This window comes from Phoenix dactylifera, chromosome 1 (assembly GCF_009389715.1).
Source record: "Phoenix dactylifera cultivar Barhee BC4 chromosome 1, palm_55x_up_171113_PBpolish2nd_filt_p, whole genome shotgun sequence".
Taxonomy (NCBI): domain Eukaryota; kingdom Viridiplantae; phylum Streptophyta; class Magnoliopsida; order Arecales; family Arecaceae; genus Phoenix; species Phoenix dactylifera.
In genome coordinates, this window is record NC_052392.1 from 6,670,016 (window position 1) to 6,687,293 (window position 17,278).

The window sequence follows — 17,278 nt, forward strand, 5'->3', positions numbered from 1 at the left end:
TTATTAATATCTTTGGCTGTCTATTAATTTGCCATGCAAGCACGAGGAAAAATTAATTACTCTTGTTTGTTTATTAGGGAGCTATATCTGCAGTCCTTGGTGTTAATCTCTCCGTCATATGCACCGTAAGTTTGTACAAGTCCTACGTAGTGGAAAGAGAAATACACTTGGTCCTACAGGATCGGAGCATTCATATATTCAGTTTCTCTGTCCCCATGACCCAAGTGTAGGGATCTTTTTTTAACAGGATGCTTTTTCCCTCTTGATTACCGTCATGCAAAATAAGTTTCGAGGTAGAATTTTCCTGGACTGTGACAATCATCCTCTCTCCAGGTTCCCATACTTTGCTTCGTCATCCATATTCATAATATAAAACTTGTTGGAGCATGCCATTATATATGTATCGGTTCCCTGCCAAATGGATTATTGTAGTTATTATCATGGTCACATATTGCTGGTTTGTTCATTATCCCCTCGTTTCCTTTCTGCAGGCAAGAAATAATAGATTTTGTGAACCAAAGTGGAAAATTTAACAAGAAGTTCCAGGGTTTTACGGGCAAGTACCTACTTTTTTTTATTTCATTTCCCTGTAAAAGTTGCAATCCTCTTTCTGCAGGCCTTTCAATTGAAATGGATATATATTTCAATTTCCAGGCACTGATGGTCCTTTAGGGAAGAGGAAGGATAAACAAAGTAGACCGGAAAGGGGAAAGATAAGAAAAGGAATCAAACAAGAAAAGAGTAAAGAGAAAAAGGATGAAGATAGGCTAGTTATTCTTAATAGTGGAAAGATGAGAAGAGAAGCAGATCGAAGATACATGTGCTAGCAAGCGCCTCTGCAGGATGATTCTTGAATTATAAATTGTATCTAATATGAAGTTTCATTGCCAAGATCCAGCACCATCTCATATCTGTGAGTTCTAAGTAATACTTCTGATGTGCATGTGCATGTGAATATGAAACCAGGAATTTAATTAGGCAGATTGATCACCCTCAGGGCATAATTTTAGAGGTTGACAATTTAGAGGAATATTTTTCAAGAAGAAAATAATACATGAGCAAGATCAACGATGTAATGTGAATATAATCCTTTGGTGAACCAGATTGTCAGTGTAACAATATTACTTGAGTAATAAAGGAAGTCAGCTAAGGTCCAGGGTCTCCCCAGTTAACACACACTGAACCTGAGCCAAACAAATCAGACCATTTACACAAAATACATAAAATAGCGCCAATTTTGCTTAACAAATGAAAACGAGAATGTAATTAAGACAGGTGAACCCTCTGGCTCAAAGCAGTTAGAAAGTTCCATAATGGAAACAGTCAATGTTCCAGGGCGTAGAAGTTACCTCAGTTCGCCCTGGCATTATAGGCTTCCCAGCCAGCAATTCTGCAAGAATGCAGCCTGCACTCCAGAGGTCTACACCCACACCATAATCATTTGCACCCAACAGAAGCTCAGGGGGCCTATACCAAAGTGTGACCACCTGGCTAGTCATAGGATGCTTGTTGTTGGGATCAAAGATGGTCGCCAACCCAAAGTCTGCAATCTTAAGCATCCCACCATTATCAATTAGAAGATTTGATCCCTTAATGTCACGGTGCAGCACACCCCTATTGTGACAGTGCTCAAGTCCTGAGAGCAACTGATGCATAAAACATTTTACCTGCCCAAAAATAGAAATGTTAGATAGAAATTTGCATAAAGATCACAGTTTTTAAATATAATTGAACTGGAAGTGCATGAAAATTCAACCTGAGGTTCTGTAAACTTGATTCCAGGGCTGGCAGCAAGACCAGCCAAGTCATGCTCCATGTATTCGAACACCAGATACAAACTACAAGACATCCTGGAGGTCACTAAACCCTCCAATTTCACTACATTGGGGTGATCCAACCGTCGCACTATGATGATCTCTCTGGCCATAAATTTCAAGCTCTCCCGCTCCAATATAAGGCAGAAAATAGTTCATCCCATGAATGCAAAAAAGGAATGGCGGATCTTCAGATTTTGGATTACCCCAGCATGCTGTTTGCAGCAGCCAATGCTTAGATTTTAATGGATGTTCCAATCCAGATATCTAAGTAGTTGCATTCAAGATTTTGTGTTTCAACTCTATCGACAAGTAAAATCTAACCCTGAATAATTGTTCTGTCTTTAGGTATGCCAAAAGAAGAAAAGAAAAGAAAAGGAAAAACAGCAGCACTAAATTTCATCTATTTTTGCTTCCAGGTTCTAAAGCTAATTCTAACTAAAGTTGTTGCTATATCCATCAATATGTAACGTTACAAAATTCAGCAGTCAAATGACTTCCATTATTGCCACAAAACTGAAAGTTTCCTCATGGTGAGCTTTAATGTCTCGAATCGGACGTTCAATTTACCATAAAAGTTCACACTATTCTTCCACTGATCCCCCAAACTGGCTTAAAACACACACACACACAACAAGAAAGAATCTAATGAGCTAAAAAACCAATGAAACAATTACTGATCTTCCCCAGCCCCCTAAAATCTGAGAAATTCACCAAAAAAACACGGATGATCTATTCTTCTCCATTTTTCCCACATGAAAAAAAATAAACTAAATCCTGGAAGCGATAAAATCCTTAGAATTAGTTGCTAAAGTCATCTTGAAAAATTGTAAAAGAAATCCAAAGAAAGATTCTTAGTCATGCATGGAAAGAGAGCTAGAGGGTAGTCTTGGGTGTACATGCATGGAAAGTCTCGTTAACTCTCATGAGGAACAGAATAATTTTGGCTCTTTGGTATGTGAGCAATGCCAAATCTCTTTCTTTAAAGTAATTATATTTATGCAGATTAGTTCCCATGTAGGAGCTAGTTATTAACCATCACTCATTCAAAAAAGTTGGACAGAAAATGGTCAAAAATTATATGATCAAACTATTCGTTCGAGTGTTTATTAACTTCATGAAACATGGTACGTAAATCATTGTAATTTAGAAATTTCTTAATTATCGATTGTTTCATTAAATCAACTATAACGGTCTATTTGGCCATTCCTCTAGGAATATCCTACAAGAATTGGGACTATTGATTGACGCGTTTAAAGTCTCAGTTTATAACTATCAGGACTTTATCAAGTCCCATGCTAGAAAGATGAACATGAACATCATCTTTTTTTTTTTCCTTCCATAGGATTCGAGCTGGAGGGGGTGTTAGATTGATATGGACTATTACGCACAAATAGGCTTCCTAATCCAATAATGAATAGCGGAAACGTGCCCTAAATGATTGAATTGGTTGTCATATATCTTTTGAGCCATGAGAATCATAATTTACCTTAATATGCAAGTAATATATCAAAAACTTCTTCTTTTTAATGATTGTCAGATAAGTGGGAATGATGGATTTAATCAACCAGTGCTATGTACTCGAATATATCATTACTGTGTAACTTGCATTTGTTTCTATTATATCCTTTTACAAAACAATGCAAGACATTTATGTGATATTTAGTCTTTTTAATTTCGTAGGGCGTATTCTATGGTGAATAGAAGTGTAAGGACCAGTTACTAATTGGGCTTATAGAGCACTTAAATTGTCTTATATAAACTATGATGCACAATACTTCTAGAGAAATAATAAGAAATATGCATCCAAGATTCAAATGGGAGAAAGAAAACCCCCAACACAAGGAATTAATATGGACGCGTGCGCACACACAGACTTTCCATTTAAATAAAATATTTGTTGATCCATTTTTAACCCATTATACCTGCATAGGCATGTTTTATGCAGATATTATGTATCCGCATATGTGACAGTTCCTTCATTTGTGTTCGGAAAAAATCTTATATTGTACCATATTATGCCAAATAAATATTTGTATCAGGGTGTAGTGTTGAAATAATTTGATGATTATATATACAAAAAGAGATGATTTAAAGCATAGAAGTAACCAGAATCAGTCCTTCCAAGGTTGTAGATCGGAATTTCATCATGAACCAAGCATTTATAACCATGCAGGAGATCTAATTATTCCTCAAAGCAAATTTGTTATTAAAATTTCCGTGGAGCATATGCATTCATTCTAGTCAGTCTTGAAAATGTATATATGCTAGATGAAAACATGAAAAATAATGTCAAAAACATGAATAGATCTATCATTCCTGCTTTGCAAATGTTTGAAAGCCACCTCTAAATATCTCTACTGGTATATCAAGAGAGATATCATATTTGAAGAAGTATGAACGATTCAAAAATGATTTTTTTTTTCCATCTCAACTAACCAAGATCTCACTTATCACTTTCAAAGAAGCCTCCTGATGGTAATGGCCCTAGCTAGAAGCGACGACAAACTTACTGCACAAGGAAGAGGAGCATGAGCATCATATCAAACACCACCAAGAAGAGATGGATCGACAGACAGACAGCCGATGATCATCGATCGGTAGATCAGAGAGACCAATCACCGCTCAAAAGGGTCCAGCTGGATGGAGCTGCTTGCAGAGTGCAAGGTAGGTGAGGTAGAGGACGCGGTCCTTGGCGCCGGTGCGGTGGTTCTTGGTGTGCTTGCAGAAGTACTTGAGTTGATCCAGGGTGCAACATCCCAGGGTTTGGCCTAACAGCATGAACAGCCAGTTGATAGATCGTTTCTTGGCCGCCACCACTGGGCGCATGCAGTTGGGCTGCCCGCAGGACCGGCAATCCGGGAACGCCGGGGTCATCCACTCGGCCGGCGCGCGGTCATGCATCCAATGCTTCCTCGCCCGGATGAACGCCGCCACCTCGTTGAACTTGGATACGAGATCGTAGGAGATGACCTGGGAGGCCTCGCAGCGCTTGCACTGTGCCTCGCCGGTGATGTTCGTGATGTTCTGAGAGAGAAGGTGGTTGAGGGAGTGGACGGTGGCGCGGCGATCGGTTGCCCAAGAGAAGGGAGGTGGGACGGTGTCCGACTTGTGGGCGCCGCGTGGGGTCTTGGAGGGGTTGCGGCGGGCGCGGGGGTGGCGGGCAGGGGGGATGGCGGCTGCGGCGGCGGCGGCGGCGGCGGAGGGAGCGGACGCGGCGGAGGAGGGGACGGAGATGAAGTCGGGGAGAAGAAGAGGTGGCGGCGGGGGAGGAGGGGGAGGGAAGGAGTGCTGTGGTGGCCCGGGGGAAGGGGGGGAAAGGGGCGGGTGTGGGGTTAGAGGATTAGGGCGGCGGGAGGGAGGAGAGAGGCAGAGGGCAAGAGGATCGTCGTCTTCCAAGGCTTTCGAGTCATCAGCATTCTTCCTTTTTCGGTCTCTTTCCCCCATGGTGTTCTGGAAAACAGAAGCAAATAAGAGAGAAAGAAAGATTGGCGTTGGTTTGGAAGAAGGTGGAGAAAGAGAGAGAATACGAAACGATTGGTATTGTTGGAAAAGGAGTCACGAATACAAAGAAAAAAAAGGAAGTGATAGCAGAAAAAAAAGGAAGGGATAGAGACGAGGAGGAAAGAGAGAAGGGAGGAAATCCATTTTGAAGTTCAAATAAACTAGTGCCGTAAGAGAGACTTGGTAAGGGAGGGGATATTTATTTTGAAGTTCTAAATCTGAAAGGATATCTTAAATTCAGAAACTAACCAACTAAAGGAGGAGGGATAAATATGGCTTTTGATTTTATGTTTAATAGAAGACCAGAGGGCGGTTTGCTTGGGATTCTACCAAAAAACTAGCGCCGTGCTCTCTTAGAGTTTGTCTATGACTAGCTGTGCTTTGTATTGATAAATCGAGGTAGTTTATATGGTGATGTAAACTATCTTAACGTGGATCTGTTCAAATTAAAGTTGTTTCTCGACTGTTTTGCTTTAAAGAAAAAAGAAAATCTTATCTTAGGCAGACATATTGGATCTCTCTTAGATTGCACACGATTCTTAGATTGGATCTTTGCGATCCGTGATAGCAATTCAATTGCTTCAAACTCATCGTGAAAGAAGTAGCTGGTAGGAGAAGTTATGCAACTTCTAGGAAGGGTCGCACTTGTTTCGGAGTTTATTAATATCTTTGGTTGTCTATTAATTTGCCATGCAAGCACGAGGAGCAATTAATTACTTTTATTTGTTTATTAGGAAGCTATATCTGCAGTCTTTGGTGTTAATCTCTCTGTTATGTGCACCGTAGGTTTGTACAAGTCCTACGTAGTGGAAAGAGAAATACACTTGGTCCTACAGGGTTGGAGCGAGTTGTTCTTAGCCGACTCTTGGGCTCAGAATTCAAATCAAGTTCGGCTTGACCAATTAGCGAGTGGGCCAAGCTACGACTAGACTTCGCTTGCTTGAGTTATCTTCATTAATCTCACAATATAAATATATAAATAATTTACATATAATATATATTAAATCATATTTTTAATATTTTTATTTATCATATATATATTAATTATTATATATTATAACTTATATAATTTGAACTCTTGAGTTAAGGTATACTCTGTGTAATCATCTTGAAATGAAAAATGATAACTTTGAAAGACATTAAGTTCTTACAGGATCTCTTAAATGAGTTGTTTACAAAAATAAGATGTGTTCGAGCCTTTACAAAATGAGCTAAACTTGAGGCAAGCGCGCCATGCTTGATCTCATTTAGTAGAGACTTTATTTCTACTATGCATCTAATATATAATGAACCACCGTTGCTAGCATGAAAGGAAAGGCAATTGACAAGGACTACATAATATATTGTACAAGTCAGATCTGATCTATGCTTTTATTGGATGACCCTTAAGTAGAAATGAAAAAGCCTAAATCACCATTGTGGCATAGTAAATATTGTACATTTCTAAGTGTCACCTCCAATTTCAGGAGTAGTGATTACAAGATTCGGGTGTTCGGAAGAAAATTACATGGATCGCATGGTGCGAGCCAAACATGCTTTCTTCTTAATTAATTCTGTCTTGCCTCTGATTTGCATAGGACCTATCCGGTATAGCACCACTATGAGATACAAAAAATATAGGACAATAGTTAATGCTCCCACTATCCTACTGCCAATTGCGTTTGTCTGGAGTTTACAAAATAATTTTGGCACTAACCTATCCTTAGAGATAAAAAAGTATCTTGTGGAATTGAGGATTCCACATGCTATAGCAGTGCGTTCAAGAGTCCTTATAGAATTTCGATAGACAACCATGCATTAGGTTTTTAAAATACAAACCGAATGTAAAAAGTTATGAAGATTTTTTTTTTGATGGAAATTGGAGGAAATGAGAAACTTCCCCCTATTTATTTATGGAGAATGTACTAATAATTACAAAGGATGTGGAGAAGGATGATAGAGCAAAAGTGTGAGGACCCGTACGAGCGTGTGTTTCGTCCCACATCGATTATTCGCTGGGTAGATCTTGGATATTTATATAGGATCAAGGAGCCCAAATAGTAACTTCCGGCTAGACATTTTGGGTGAGGTCCTGGGTTGTTGCAAATGGTATCAGAGCGGATCCGACCCATAATCTATGTGGACTAGGGGACACTGCAGCACGAATCCGTTGGGGCTAACCATAAGCCGATCGTGGTGTTTGTGATTAGATTTGAATGAATTTGTATCTTTAGCCTGACGAGGACGTCAGGGCTTGAATGGGGGGAGTATGTGAGGACCCGTGCGGGCGTGTGTTTAGTCCCACATCGGTTATTCGTTGGGTAGATCTTTGGTATTTATACAAGATCAAGGAACCCAAATAGTAACTTCTGGCTAGTCATTTTGGGTGAGGTCCTGGGTTGTTACAGTAAATTTGTACAAGTCCTACATAGTGGAAAGAGAAATACACTTAGTCCTACAGGGTTGAAGCGAGTTGTTCTTAGCCAACTCTTGGGCTTAGAATTCAAATCAAGTTCGGCTTGACCAATTAGCAAGTGGGCCAAGGTATGACTAGACTTCGCTTGCTTGAGTTATCTTCATTAATCTCACAATATAAATATATAAATAATTTACATATAATATATATTAAATCATATATTTAATATTTTTATTTATTATATATATAATAATTATTATATATTATAACTTATATATATAATTTGAACTCTTGAATTAAGGTATAGTCCGTATAATAATCTTGAAATGAAAAATGATAATATTGAAAGACATTAAGTTCTTACAGGATCTCTTAAATGAGTTGTTTACAAAAATAAAATGTGTTCGAGCTTTTACAAAATGAGCTGAACTTGAGCCAAGCGCACCATGCTTGATCTCAGTTGGTAGAGACTTTATAATATGACAATTGTGAGTCACAGGCAATGGCAACTATAGCAAGGGTTGTGAGAGAAGTTTGCAGCGAGAAGAGCATCGCCTGGCTTTATGTCATACTGTAATATATCCTTTGCTTCCACCCTTCATGCAAGTACCTAATTCCCTTAGCAGTCCCAATTGCTATTTTCATTGAACAAGTATCCATCGAGTGATCCATTCTCCATGTATTCATGCACCAGAGCTTTGACTGTTGTTTCAAAGCAAAATCCATAGAGCCTGACCAGGTTGATGTGGTAAATTGTAGAGCTTTACGGAATCGAAAAGCTCAATCTAGATTTCCATAAAGATCTAATTTTGAATTATAGAGAATTTTCGATTTTAGTTGCCAAATCATCTTAAGTTGTAAAAGAAATACAAAGTAGAATTCTTAGTCGTGCATGGAAAGAGAGCTAAAGGGTAGTCTTTGCTGAACATACACGGAAAGTCTAGTTAACCATGAAGGACAGGATAATTTTAGCTTTTTGGTATGTGTGCAATATGAAATCTCTTTTTCTAAAGTAATTATATTTATGCAAAACTAGTTCCTAGATAGGAATTAGTTTTTAACTGTAAGTAAATCATTGTACTTTAGAAATTTATCAATTATTGATTGTTTCAATTAATCAACATTAAGGGTCTGTTTGGCCATTCCTCTAGGAATATCCGGCAAGAATTGGGACTATTGACCGGTTTACAGTCTAACTATCAGGACCATATCTGCACCATGCTAGAAATAAGAACATGAACATCATCTTTTTTCCCTCCTATAGGATGATTCGGGCTGGAGGGGGTGTTAGATTGACATGGGCTATTATGCACAAATGGGCTTCCTAATCCAGCAATGAATATAGTAGAAACGTGCCCTAAATGATTGAATTGGTTGCGATATATCCTATGAGTCATGAGAATCATGATTTACCTTAATATGCAAGTTATATATCAAAAACTTCATTTTTTTTAAGGAATGCCATATAAGTGGGAATGATGGATTTAATCGACCAGTGCTATGTACTCGAATATATCATTACTATGTTTTTATTATATAGTTTTACAAAACATTGCAAGACATTGATGTGATATTTAGTATTTTTAATTTTGCGGGACCATATTCTATGTTGAATAGAAGTGTAAGGGACTAGTTACTAATTATAATTGGGCTTATAGAGCACTTAAATTATCTTACATAAACTATGATGCACAATACTGCTAAAGAAAACCCAACAAAAATCACAAGGAACTAATATGGACTCGTGTATCTACGCACATAGACTTTCCATTTAAATAAAATATTTGCTGATCCATTTTTAACCTGTTATACCTGCACATACGCAGATATTATGTATCCGCATATGTGACAGTTCCTTCATTTGTGTTCGAAAAAAATCTTATATTGTACCATATTATGCCAAATAAATATTTGTATCAGGGTCTAGTGTTGAAATAACTTGATGATTATATATACAAAAAGAGATGATTTAAAGCATAGAAGTAAGCAGAATCAGTCATTCCAAAGTCGTACATCAGAATTTCATCATGAACCAAGAATTTGAAACCGTGTAAGAGATCTAATTATTCCTCAAAGCAAATTTGTTATTATAATTTCTATCGAGCATATGCATTCATTCTAGTTAGTCTTGAAAATGTATATATGCTTCATGAAAACATGAAAAATAATGTCGAAAACATGAATAGATCTATCATTCTTGCTTTGCAAATGTTTGAAAGCTGCCTCTATAAATCTCTACTAGTATATATATCAAGAGAGACATCATATTTGAAAAAGTAGGAACGATTCAAAAATGATTATTTTTTTTCCATCTCAACTAACCAAGATCTCACTTACACATTCAAAGAAGTCTTCTGGTGGTAATGGCACTAGAAGCGACGCCTATCATCTATTACTCTTTTTTTTTTGCTTAGAGCCATCTATTACTCTTTAAATAACAAGTAATTAACAGAAGATACAACGAGGCGCAACATGTCACGTTTTGCTCTCCCTTTGTTCTCTAATCCTACGTACCGCGACGACAAACTTACTGCACAAGGAAGAGGAGCATGAGCATCATATCAAACACCACCAAGAAGAGATGGATCGACAGACAGACAGCCGATGATCATTGATCGGTAGATCGGAGAGACCGATCACCGCTCAAAGGGTCCAGCTGGATGGAGCTGCTTGCAGAGTGCAAGGTAGGTGAGGTAGAGGACGCGGTCCTTGGCCCCGGTGCGGTGGTTCTTGGTGTGCTTGCAGAAGTACTTGAGTTGATCCAGGGTGCAACATCCCAGGGTTTGGCCTAACAGCATGAACAGCCAGTTGATAGATCGTTTCTTGGCCGCCACCACTGGGCGCATGCAGTTGGGCTGCCCGCAGGACCGGCAATCCGGGAATGCCGGGGTCATCCACTCGGCTGGCGCGCGGTCATGCATCCAATGCTTCCTCGCCCGGATGAACGCCGCCACCTCGTTGAACTTGGATACGAGATCGTAGGAGATGACCTGGGAGGCCTCGCAGCGCTTGCACTGGGCCTCGCCGGTGATATTCGTGATGTTCTGAGAGAGAAGGTGGTTGAGGGAGTGGACGGTGGCGCGGAGATCGGTTGCCCAAGAGAAGGGAGGTGCGACGGTGTCCGACTTGTGGGCGCCGCGGGGGGCCTTGGAGGGGTTGCGGCGGGCGCGGAGGGGACGGGCAGGGGGGTTGGCGGCTGCGGCGGCGGCGGCGGAGGGAGCGGACGCGGCGGAGGAGGGGACGGAGATGAAGTCGGGGAGAAGAAGAGGTGGCAGCGGGGGAGGAGGGGGAGGGAAGGAGTGCTGTGGTGGCCCGGGGGAAGGGGGGGAAAGGGGAGGGTGTGGGGTTAGAGGATTAGGGCGGCGGGAGGGAGGAGAGAGGCAGAGGGCAAGAGGATCGTCGTCTTCGAAGGCTTTCGAGTCATCAACATTCTTCCTTTTTCGGTCTCTTTCCCCCATGGTGTTCTGGAAAACAGAAGCAAATAAGAGAGAAAGAAAGATTGGCGTTGGTTTGGAAGAAGGTGGAGAAAGAGAGAGAATACGAAACGATTGCTATTGTTGGAAAAGGAGTCACGAATACAAAGAAAAAAAAGAGGAAGAGATAGCAGAAAAAAAAGGAAGGGATAGAGACGAGGAGGAAAGAGAGAAGGGAGGAAATCCATTTTGAAGTTCAAATAAACTAGTGCCGTAGGAGAGACTTGGTAAGGGAGGGGATATTTATTTTGAAGTTCGAAATCTGAAAGGATATCTTAAATTCAGAAACTAACCAACTAAAGGAGGAGGGATAAATATGGCTTTTGATTTTATGTTTAATAGGAGACCAGAGGGCGGTTTGCTTGGGATTCTACCAACAAACTAGTGCCGTGCTCTCTTAGAGTTTGTCTATGACTAGCTGTGCTTTGTATTGATAAATCGAGGTAGTTTATATGGTGACGTAAACTATCTTAACGTGGATCTGTTCAAATTAAAGTTGTTTCTCGACTGTTTTGCTTTAAAGAAAGAAGAAAATCTTATCTTAGGCAGACATATTGGATCTCTCTTAGATTGCACACGATTCTTAGATTGGATCTTTGCGATCCGTGATAGCAATTCAATTGCTTCAAACTCATCGTGAAAGAAGTAGCTGGTAGGAGAAGTTATGCAACTTCTAGGAAGGGTCGCACTTGTTTCGGAGTTTATTAATATCTTTGGCTGTCTATTAATTTGCCATGCAAGCACGAGGAAAAATTAATTACTCTTGTTTGTTTATTAGGGAGCTATATCTGCAGTCCTTGGTGTTAATCTCTCCGTCATATGCACCGTAAGTTTGTACAAGTCCTACGTAGTGGAAAGAGAAATACACTTGGTCCTACAGGATCGGAGCATTCATATATTCAGTTTCTCTGTCCCCATGACCCAAGTGTAGGGATCTTTTTTTAACAGGATGCTTTTTCCCTCTTGATTACCGTCATGCAAAATAAGTTTCGAGGTAGAATTTTCCTGGACTGTGACAATCATCCTCTCTCCAGGTTCCCATACTTTGCTTCGTCATCCATATTCATAATATAAAACTTGTTGGAGCATGCCATTATATATGTATCGGTTCCCTGCCAAATGGATTATTGTAGTTATTATCATGGTCACATATTGCTGGTTTGTTCATTATCCCCTCGTTTCCTTTCTGCAGGCAAGAAATAATAGATTTTGTGAACCAAAGTGGAAAATTTAACAAGAAGTTCCAGGGTTTTACGGGCAAGTACCTACTTTTTTTTATTTCATTTCCCTGTAAAAGTTGCAATCCTCTTTCTGCAGGCCTTTCAATTGAAATGGATATTCCAATTTCCAGGCACTGATGGTCCTTTAGGGAAGAGGAAGGATAACTCCAGAATTTTGAGGCAAACAGACTGAGGTGGTTCTTTTGCTGTTTCATTCCAAGTGTCCGAGTAAATGTCATTGAATGGATTTGCTAAAGTATTCCTCTTTAGGGCTACTTCTAATATTATCTTGAAGTTTTCCACAAGTCCGCATCTTACCACACAACGTTCATGTTACTTTAGATCTTTGCCCTTTTTTGACAACCTTCTACATAAATTGAAGCACCCCTCTTTAGTGGAGTATAGGCAAACAAAACATATTTGAGATCAAAAAACAATGTTTCAAATGATTTGTGCCCCTATCAACCTGCACCAAGAAGACTTTCCAACAAGCAGCATCCCCTTATAAATACTTGAAAAGAATCACATAATAATTTCAAACTCTTCTTTGGTGTAATTTTTTTATTTAAAATCTCTTTACTTCTAAACCTGGAACATGCAAGAAAACTTTCCTATATTGACACATACAAGGACATGAAAGTGACAAATGTCCAGTTTAAATAAGGAAATTCTGGGTTTATCAGTTCCACTTTTCGATATTCAACTCACAATAAGTGGAAGAAACTATATCACAGTTCTTGTTCTTGCTATATTTGTCTCTCTATGTGGCAAAAATCAAAGAGTTATACTCAGCATGCTTACATATCAATCTACTTGGGCCAGACTAAGGAGGAGGAGGAGGAGGGAGATCAATAAAGAGACTAACAGAAATTTGCCGCACTCAATAGCCGCAGAGTTCCATCAAAAATAAAAGAGGAAGGGAGGAGAAGGAAGCAGGAGATCGATAAAAAGAGACCAGATAGAAACTTGCTGCAATCAATACCACTGTTGTGACTAGAAATATCTTTTAAAAAAAAGAGATCGATGGAGAAACAAAGTAGACAGGAAAGGGGAAAGATAAGAAAAGGAATCAAACAAGAAAAGAGTACAGAGAAAAAGGATGAAGATAGGCTAGTTATTCTTAATAGTGGAAAGATGAGAAGAGAAGCAGATCGAAGATTGACAGAAAAGAATAAGGGAAGAAGGAAAATGGATACTAGGTGTTTTGATTGGGTTTATGTCTAGCTAATTTGAAAGACAGAGTAAACACAAGCTAGTGTTCAAAAATAATGACACAACACAGCTTTATCTTGAAATCATAGATATAAGTGCTGGTCAGTTCAGCACGCAATGGCACGGCATGGCATGAGAAAATACATAATGATCTAGTCCTTACTAGCACAGAACACTGGCACAATATTGGTTGCATGGTAGTACTTGGAATGCTCCTATGCCAATGCATGCCAAGCACTGGCATGGCACAGCACATGCTGTACCAGCACTAAGCCTGCATGTGATACCTGAATTCTTGAAACTACTTTCAATGTGAATTTTATATGAATGGTAACAATTTACTCCAAAGAAGCCAAAATTCATGGTCAAAGATACCCGCCTATCAAATCAGAGTGGCTTGTTCCATAAAGATATAGACAAAGCAACCCTGTAGAATGTTTACCGATAGCACTGAGAAGGGCCAAAAAGTATATATCAAAAGTTAAATAGCAATCCTTTTTGCAGAATGTAAAATTCCATTATTACAACATAAATGATGGTAAGGTGACAATGAGACACTTTAATACTTTTTTCCAGCGATATATCCTAGGATAAGACCAAACGTGAAGCATGAGTACAAAAGAGATGTAACAAGATTAAGAAGGTTTAACAAACAGAAAACTTACCTCACTTCTTAAGGCAGCAGTGGCATGCAGTTTGACGTTCAGCTGGGTCAATTGTAAGAAGAGTTTCAATTAATGGCAATGATGATGGTGGGAAATCTTTAAATGTCTCTTTTAGGCAGCGTTTATATGGCTGTTGGGGTTTAAAAATTGTAGCATGGGGCAACTTTGACTTCTTCCAGTATTCTTCTGAGGGGGAGCCACACAGCTTGAAAATCTTATGCAGAGCTGTTCAACCTAATAAATATAAAAATGGTTAGGCTAATCTGCATTAGCAATAGATACATGTGCTAGCAAGCGCCTCTGCAGGATGATTCTTGACCAAATATGCAGAAAGGCAGTTATAGAATTATAAATTGTATCTAATATGAAGTTTCATTGCCAAGATCCAGCACCATCTCATATCTGTGAGTTCTAAGTAATACTTCTGATGGGCATGTGCATGTGAATATGAAACCAGGAATTTAGTTAGGCAGATTGATCACCCTCAGGGCATAATTTTAGAGGTTGACAATTTAGTGGAATATTTTTCAAGAAGAAAATAATACATGAGCAAGATCAACGATGTAATGTGAATATAATCCTTTGGTGAACCAGATTGTCAGTGTAACAATATTACTTGAGTAATAAAGGAAGTCAGCTAAGGTCCAGGGTCTCCCCAGTTAACACACACTGAACCTGAGCCAAACAAATCAGACCATTTACACAAAATACATAAAATAGCGCCAATTTTGCTTAACAAATGAAAACGAGAATGTAATTAAGACAGGTGAACCCTCTGGCTCAAAGCAGTTGGAAAGTTCCATATGGAAACAGTCAATGTTCCAGGGCGTAGAAGTTACCTCAGTTCGCCCTGGCATTATAGGCTTCCCAGCCAGCAATTCTGCAAGAATGCAGCCTGCACTCCAGAGGTCTACACCCACACCATAATCATTTGCACCCAACAGAAGCTCAGGGGGCCTATACCAAAGTGTGACCACCCGGCTAGTCATAGGATGCTTGTCGTTGGGATCAAAGATGGTCGCCAACCCAAAGTCTGCAATCTTAAGCATCCCACCATTATCAATTAGAAGATTTGATCCCTTAATGTCACGGTGCAGCACACCCCTATTGTGACAGTGCTCAAGCCCTGAGAGCAACTGATGCATAAAACATTTTACCTGCCCAAAAACAGAAATGTTAGATAGAAATTTGCATAAAGATCACAGTTTTTAAATATAATTGAACTGGAAGTGCATGAAAATTCAACCTGAGGTTCTGTAAACTTGATTCCAGGGCTGGCAGCAAGACCAGCCAAGTCATGCTCCATGTATTCAAAAACCAGATACAAACTACAAGACATCCTGGAGGTCACTAAACCCTCCAATTTCACTACATTGGGGTGATCCAACCGTCGCAGTATGATGATCTCTCTGGCCATAAATTTCACGCTCTCCGGCTCCAAATTATCGAAACGGACCTTTTTTTTTTTTTTTTTTTTTGGTGAAAAAGGGACCTTCTTCAATGCCACAATTTTACCCGATAATGTGTCTCTAGCCTTGTAAACATTACTATAAGTCCCTTGCCCAATCTAATGCACAAGAAAGATGCTATCTTTAGTAACAAAACCACAAAAAGGAAACCAAGAAAAAGTGGCGGTGGAAGCAAAAAAAGATGCTTGCCTTCGCGAGCTTCTCGAAGGTATCGGCCCGGCGGGGCGTCCACCCCTTGATAGCCTCTCCGGCGACGATGGAGAGCCAGGAAGGCCACCCGGCGGCGACCCGCTCGCCGTGTATATGCCCCGGGGGGTTGCCAAGCCTAGGATCGGCCCGCTGCCGCCGCCGCCCGTGGGGCCGCTCCCCGGCCAGGCGCTCCGCCTTCTCCGCCCGGACCGCGGCGGCGGCAGCAGGGGCATCGACGACGGCGGTCTCGATCTTGGAGAGGGCGGCCTGGGACTTGCGGTCGGAGGCGACGGGGCGCGCGGTCCGCTCCTTCTTCCGCCTGACGGAGGCGGAGGAGGGGGCAGGGGACGCGTCTTTGCCGAAGGCGCAGCCCATTGCTCATCAGCTCATCGCCGCCGGGGCTCGGAGCGGGATCGGAGTTCCGGCCAACTTGGGAACCCTAGATTTAGAGTTCGGTCTCCTCTTCTTCTTCTTCCCCCCTCTCTCTCTCTCTCACTCCAATTTTTTTTAGGATGGTTTTACTCTTTTGGTACGGGAAAGAAGATGAGTTCGAGCGATTGGCCCGAATGGAGCAGAGAAGGCGGTAAAAAGGAAGAAAGAAAGGGGCGGTGAGCGCAGCGGGCGGTGAAGGGATTCCATGCGGTATGATGCCTCGCGGAGCAGATCTAATGCGAGGAAGACGACGAGAGCGAGTTGGAGAGAAGTGAGAAGAGACCGAGGGATAGAGGACGGAGCAGGGAAAGGAAGGCGGCTGAGGGGTATATAATACCCTGGAGAGAGGAGCAAGAGAGGAAAAGGGGATTGAAGGGAGGAAAGTGAGAGCTTGGACGGTAGATTCCGGCTTTTGGGCCCACATCGCTGGGCTTACTTGGCAATAATAATGAGAGGTGGACCAATGGGTGCTGGCCACGCTTTGGGGGATTGATTGGAACGAATATCCTGATATTATTATATTAGTTTATGTTAAGAAATTAATAAATGTTGATTAAGTATAAACTTTGGTTTTCCAAAGGAGAAACCTTAATGAATGAATTCCTTGGAAAGCATTTGTTGAGAAAATTGCTCCATTAATTACAAATAATGGCATATTGTATTCTTAATGATCAATTAACAGAAATTAATTTTAAATTAATTAAGTTACTGATCAACTAACTTTCTAATCTTGTATTTTAGAATTCTTCAAGATTTTTCTCTTACTCATTCACCACACTACTGGTGTATTGTGCTCATCGCTTTCTTCTGGCTTTATGGTTAAAATTCATGTTTTTATTCATTGATGATAATTGAAAGAATTAGTTTAGTCTCCCTTTTTGTTTTCATAGGAGTGGCAAAGATTC

The 17,278-nt window shown here is 40.4% G+C and overlaps 4 protein-coding genes across 6 annotated transcripts; all 4 read right to left on the reverse strand.

Moving 5' to 3' along the window:
* Positions 1–837: 837 nt before the first annotated feature.
* Positions 838–1,950, reverse strand: LOC120110313 (probable serine/threonine-protein kinase At1g54610). Its single transcript, XM_039125027.1, has 3 exons — positions 1,757–1,950; positions 1,350–1,667; positions 838–1,184 (listed from the first exon to the last, which is right to left on the reverse strand). The coding sequence occupies exons 1-3, from the start codon at positions 1,925–1,927 to the stop codon at positions 1,143–1,145; spliced, it is 531 nt and encodes a 176-aa protein (XP_038980955.1). The 5' UTR covers positions 1,928–1,950; the 3' UTR covers positions 838–1,142.
* Positions 1,951–4,337: 2,387 nt separating this feature from the next.
* Positions 4,338–5,261, reverse strand: LOC120104253 (wiskott-Aldrich syndrome protein family member 2-like). The gene has a single exon (XM_039115112.1). The coding sequence runs from the start codon at positions 5,259–5,261 to the stop codon at positions 4,440–4,442; it is 822 nt and encodes a 273-aa protein (XP_038971040.1). The 3' UTR covers positions 4,338–4,439.
* A 4,786-nt stretch (positions 5,262–10,047) lies between these two features.
* Positions 10,048–11,171, reverse strand: LOC120104255 (wiskott-Aldrich syndrome protein family member 2-like). The gene has a single exon (XM_039115115.1). The coding sequence runs from the start codon at positions 11,169–11,171 to the stop codon at positions 10,350–10,352; it is 822 nt and encodes a 273-aa protein (XP_038971043.1). The 3' UTR covers positions 10,048–10,349.
* Positions 11,172–14,000: 2,829 nt separating this feature from the next.
* LOC103714007 (probable serine/threonine-protein kinase At1g54610) lies at positions 14,001–16,506 on the reverse strand. Of its 3 annotated transcripts, none has more exons than XR_005511241.1 (5): positions 15,942–16,497; positions 15,530–15,850; positions 15,123–15,440; positions 14,284–14,517; positions 14,001–14,203 (listed from the first exon to the last, which is right to left on the reverse strand). XR_005511241.1 is itself a non-coding variant. In XM_039125033.1 (5 exons), the coding sequence occupies exons 1-5, from the start codon at positions 16,314–16,316 to the stop codon at positions 14,285–14,287; spliced, it is 1,245 nt and encodes a 414-aa protein (XP_038980961.1). In that variant the 5' UTR covers positions 16,317–16,506; the 3' UTR covers positions 14,047–14,284. The 3 variants fall into 3 exon arrangements, 2 of the variants coding, with proteins under 2 accessions (XP_038980961.1, XP_038980960.1); XM_039125033.1 differs by adding an exon at positions 14,952–14,958 and having other exon boundaries at positions 14,047–14,508; positions 15,942–16,506; XM_039125032.1 differs by having other exon boundaries at positions 14,047–14,517.
* Between the last annotated feature and the right edge of the window lie 772 nt (positions 16,507–17,278).

What these genes read in the sequence shown, in the direction of transcription:
- LOC120110313 (XM_039125027.1), bottom strand. Translation starts at nt 1,927, where the DNA reads ATGGCCAGAGAGATCATCATAGTGCGACGGTTGGATCACCCCAATGTA. An exon ending in TCAAGTTTACAGAACCTCAG is followed by an intron (nt 1,668 to 1,756) that starts GTTGAATTTTCA and finishes ATTTTTGGGCAG; the next exon opens with GTAAAATGTTTTATGCATCA. An exon ending in TAATGCCAGGGCGAACTGAG is followed by an intron (nt 1,185 to 1,349) that starts GTAACTTCTACG and finishes TGTTTGGCTCAG; the next exon opens with GTTCAGTGTGTGTTAACTGG.
- LOC120104253 (XM_039115112.1), bottom strand. Translation starts at nt 5,261, where the DNA reads ATGGGGGAAAGAGACCGAAAAAGGAAGAATGCTGATGACTCGAAAGCC.
- LOC120104255 (XM_039115115.1), bottom strand. Translation starts at nt 11,171, where the DNA reads ATGGGGGAAAGAGACCGAAAAAGGAAGAATGTTGATGACTCGAAAGCC.
- LOC103714007 (XM_039125033.1), bottom strand. Translation starts at nt 16,316, where the DNA reads ATGGGCTGCGCCTTCGGCAAAGACGCGTCCCCTGCCCCCTCCTCCGCC. An exon ending in CCTTCGAGAAGCTCGCGAAG is followed by an intron (nt 15,851 to 15,941) that starts GCAAGCATCTTT and finishes CTTGTGCATTAG; the next exon opens with ATTGGGCAAGGGACTTATAG. An exon ending in TCAAGTTTACAGAACCTCAG is followed by an intron (nt 15,441 to 15,529) that starts GTTGAATTTTCA and finishes GTTTTTGGGCAG; the next exon opens with GTAAAATGTTTTATGCATCA.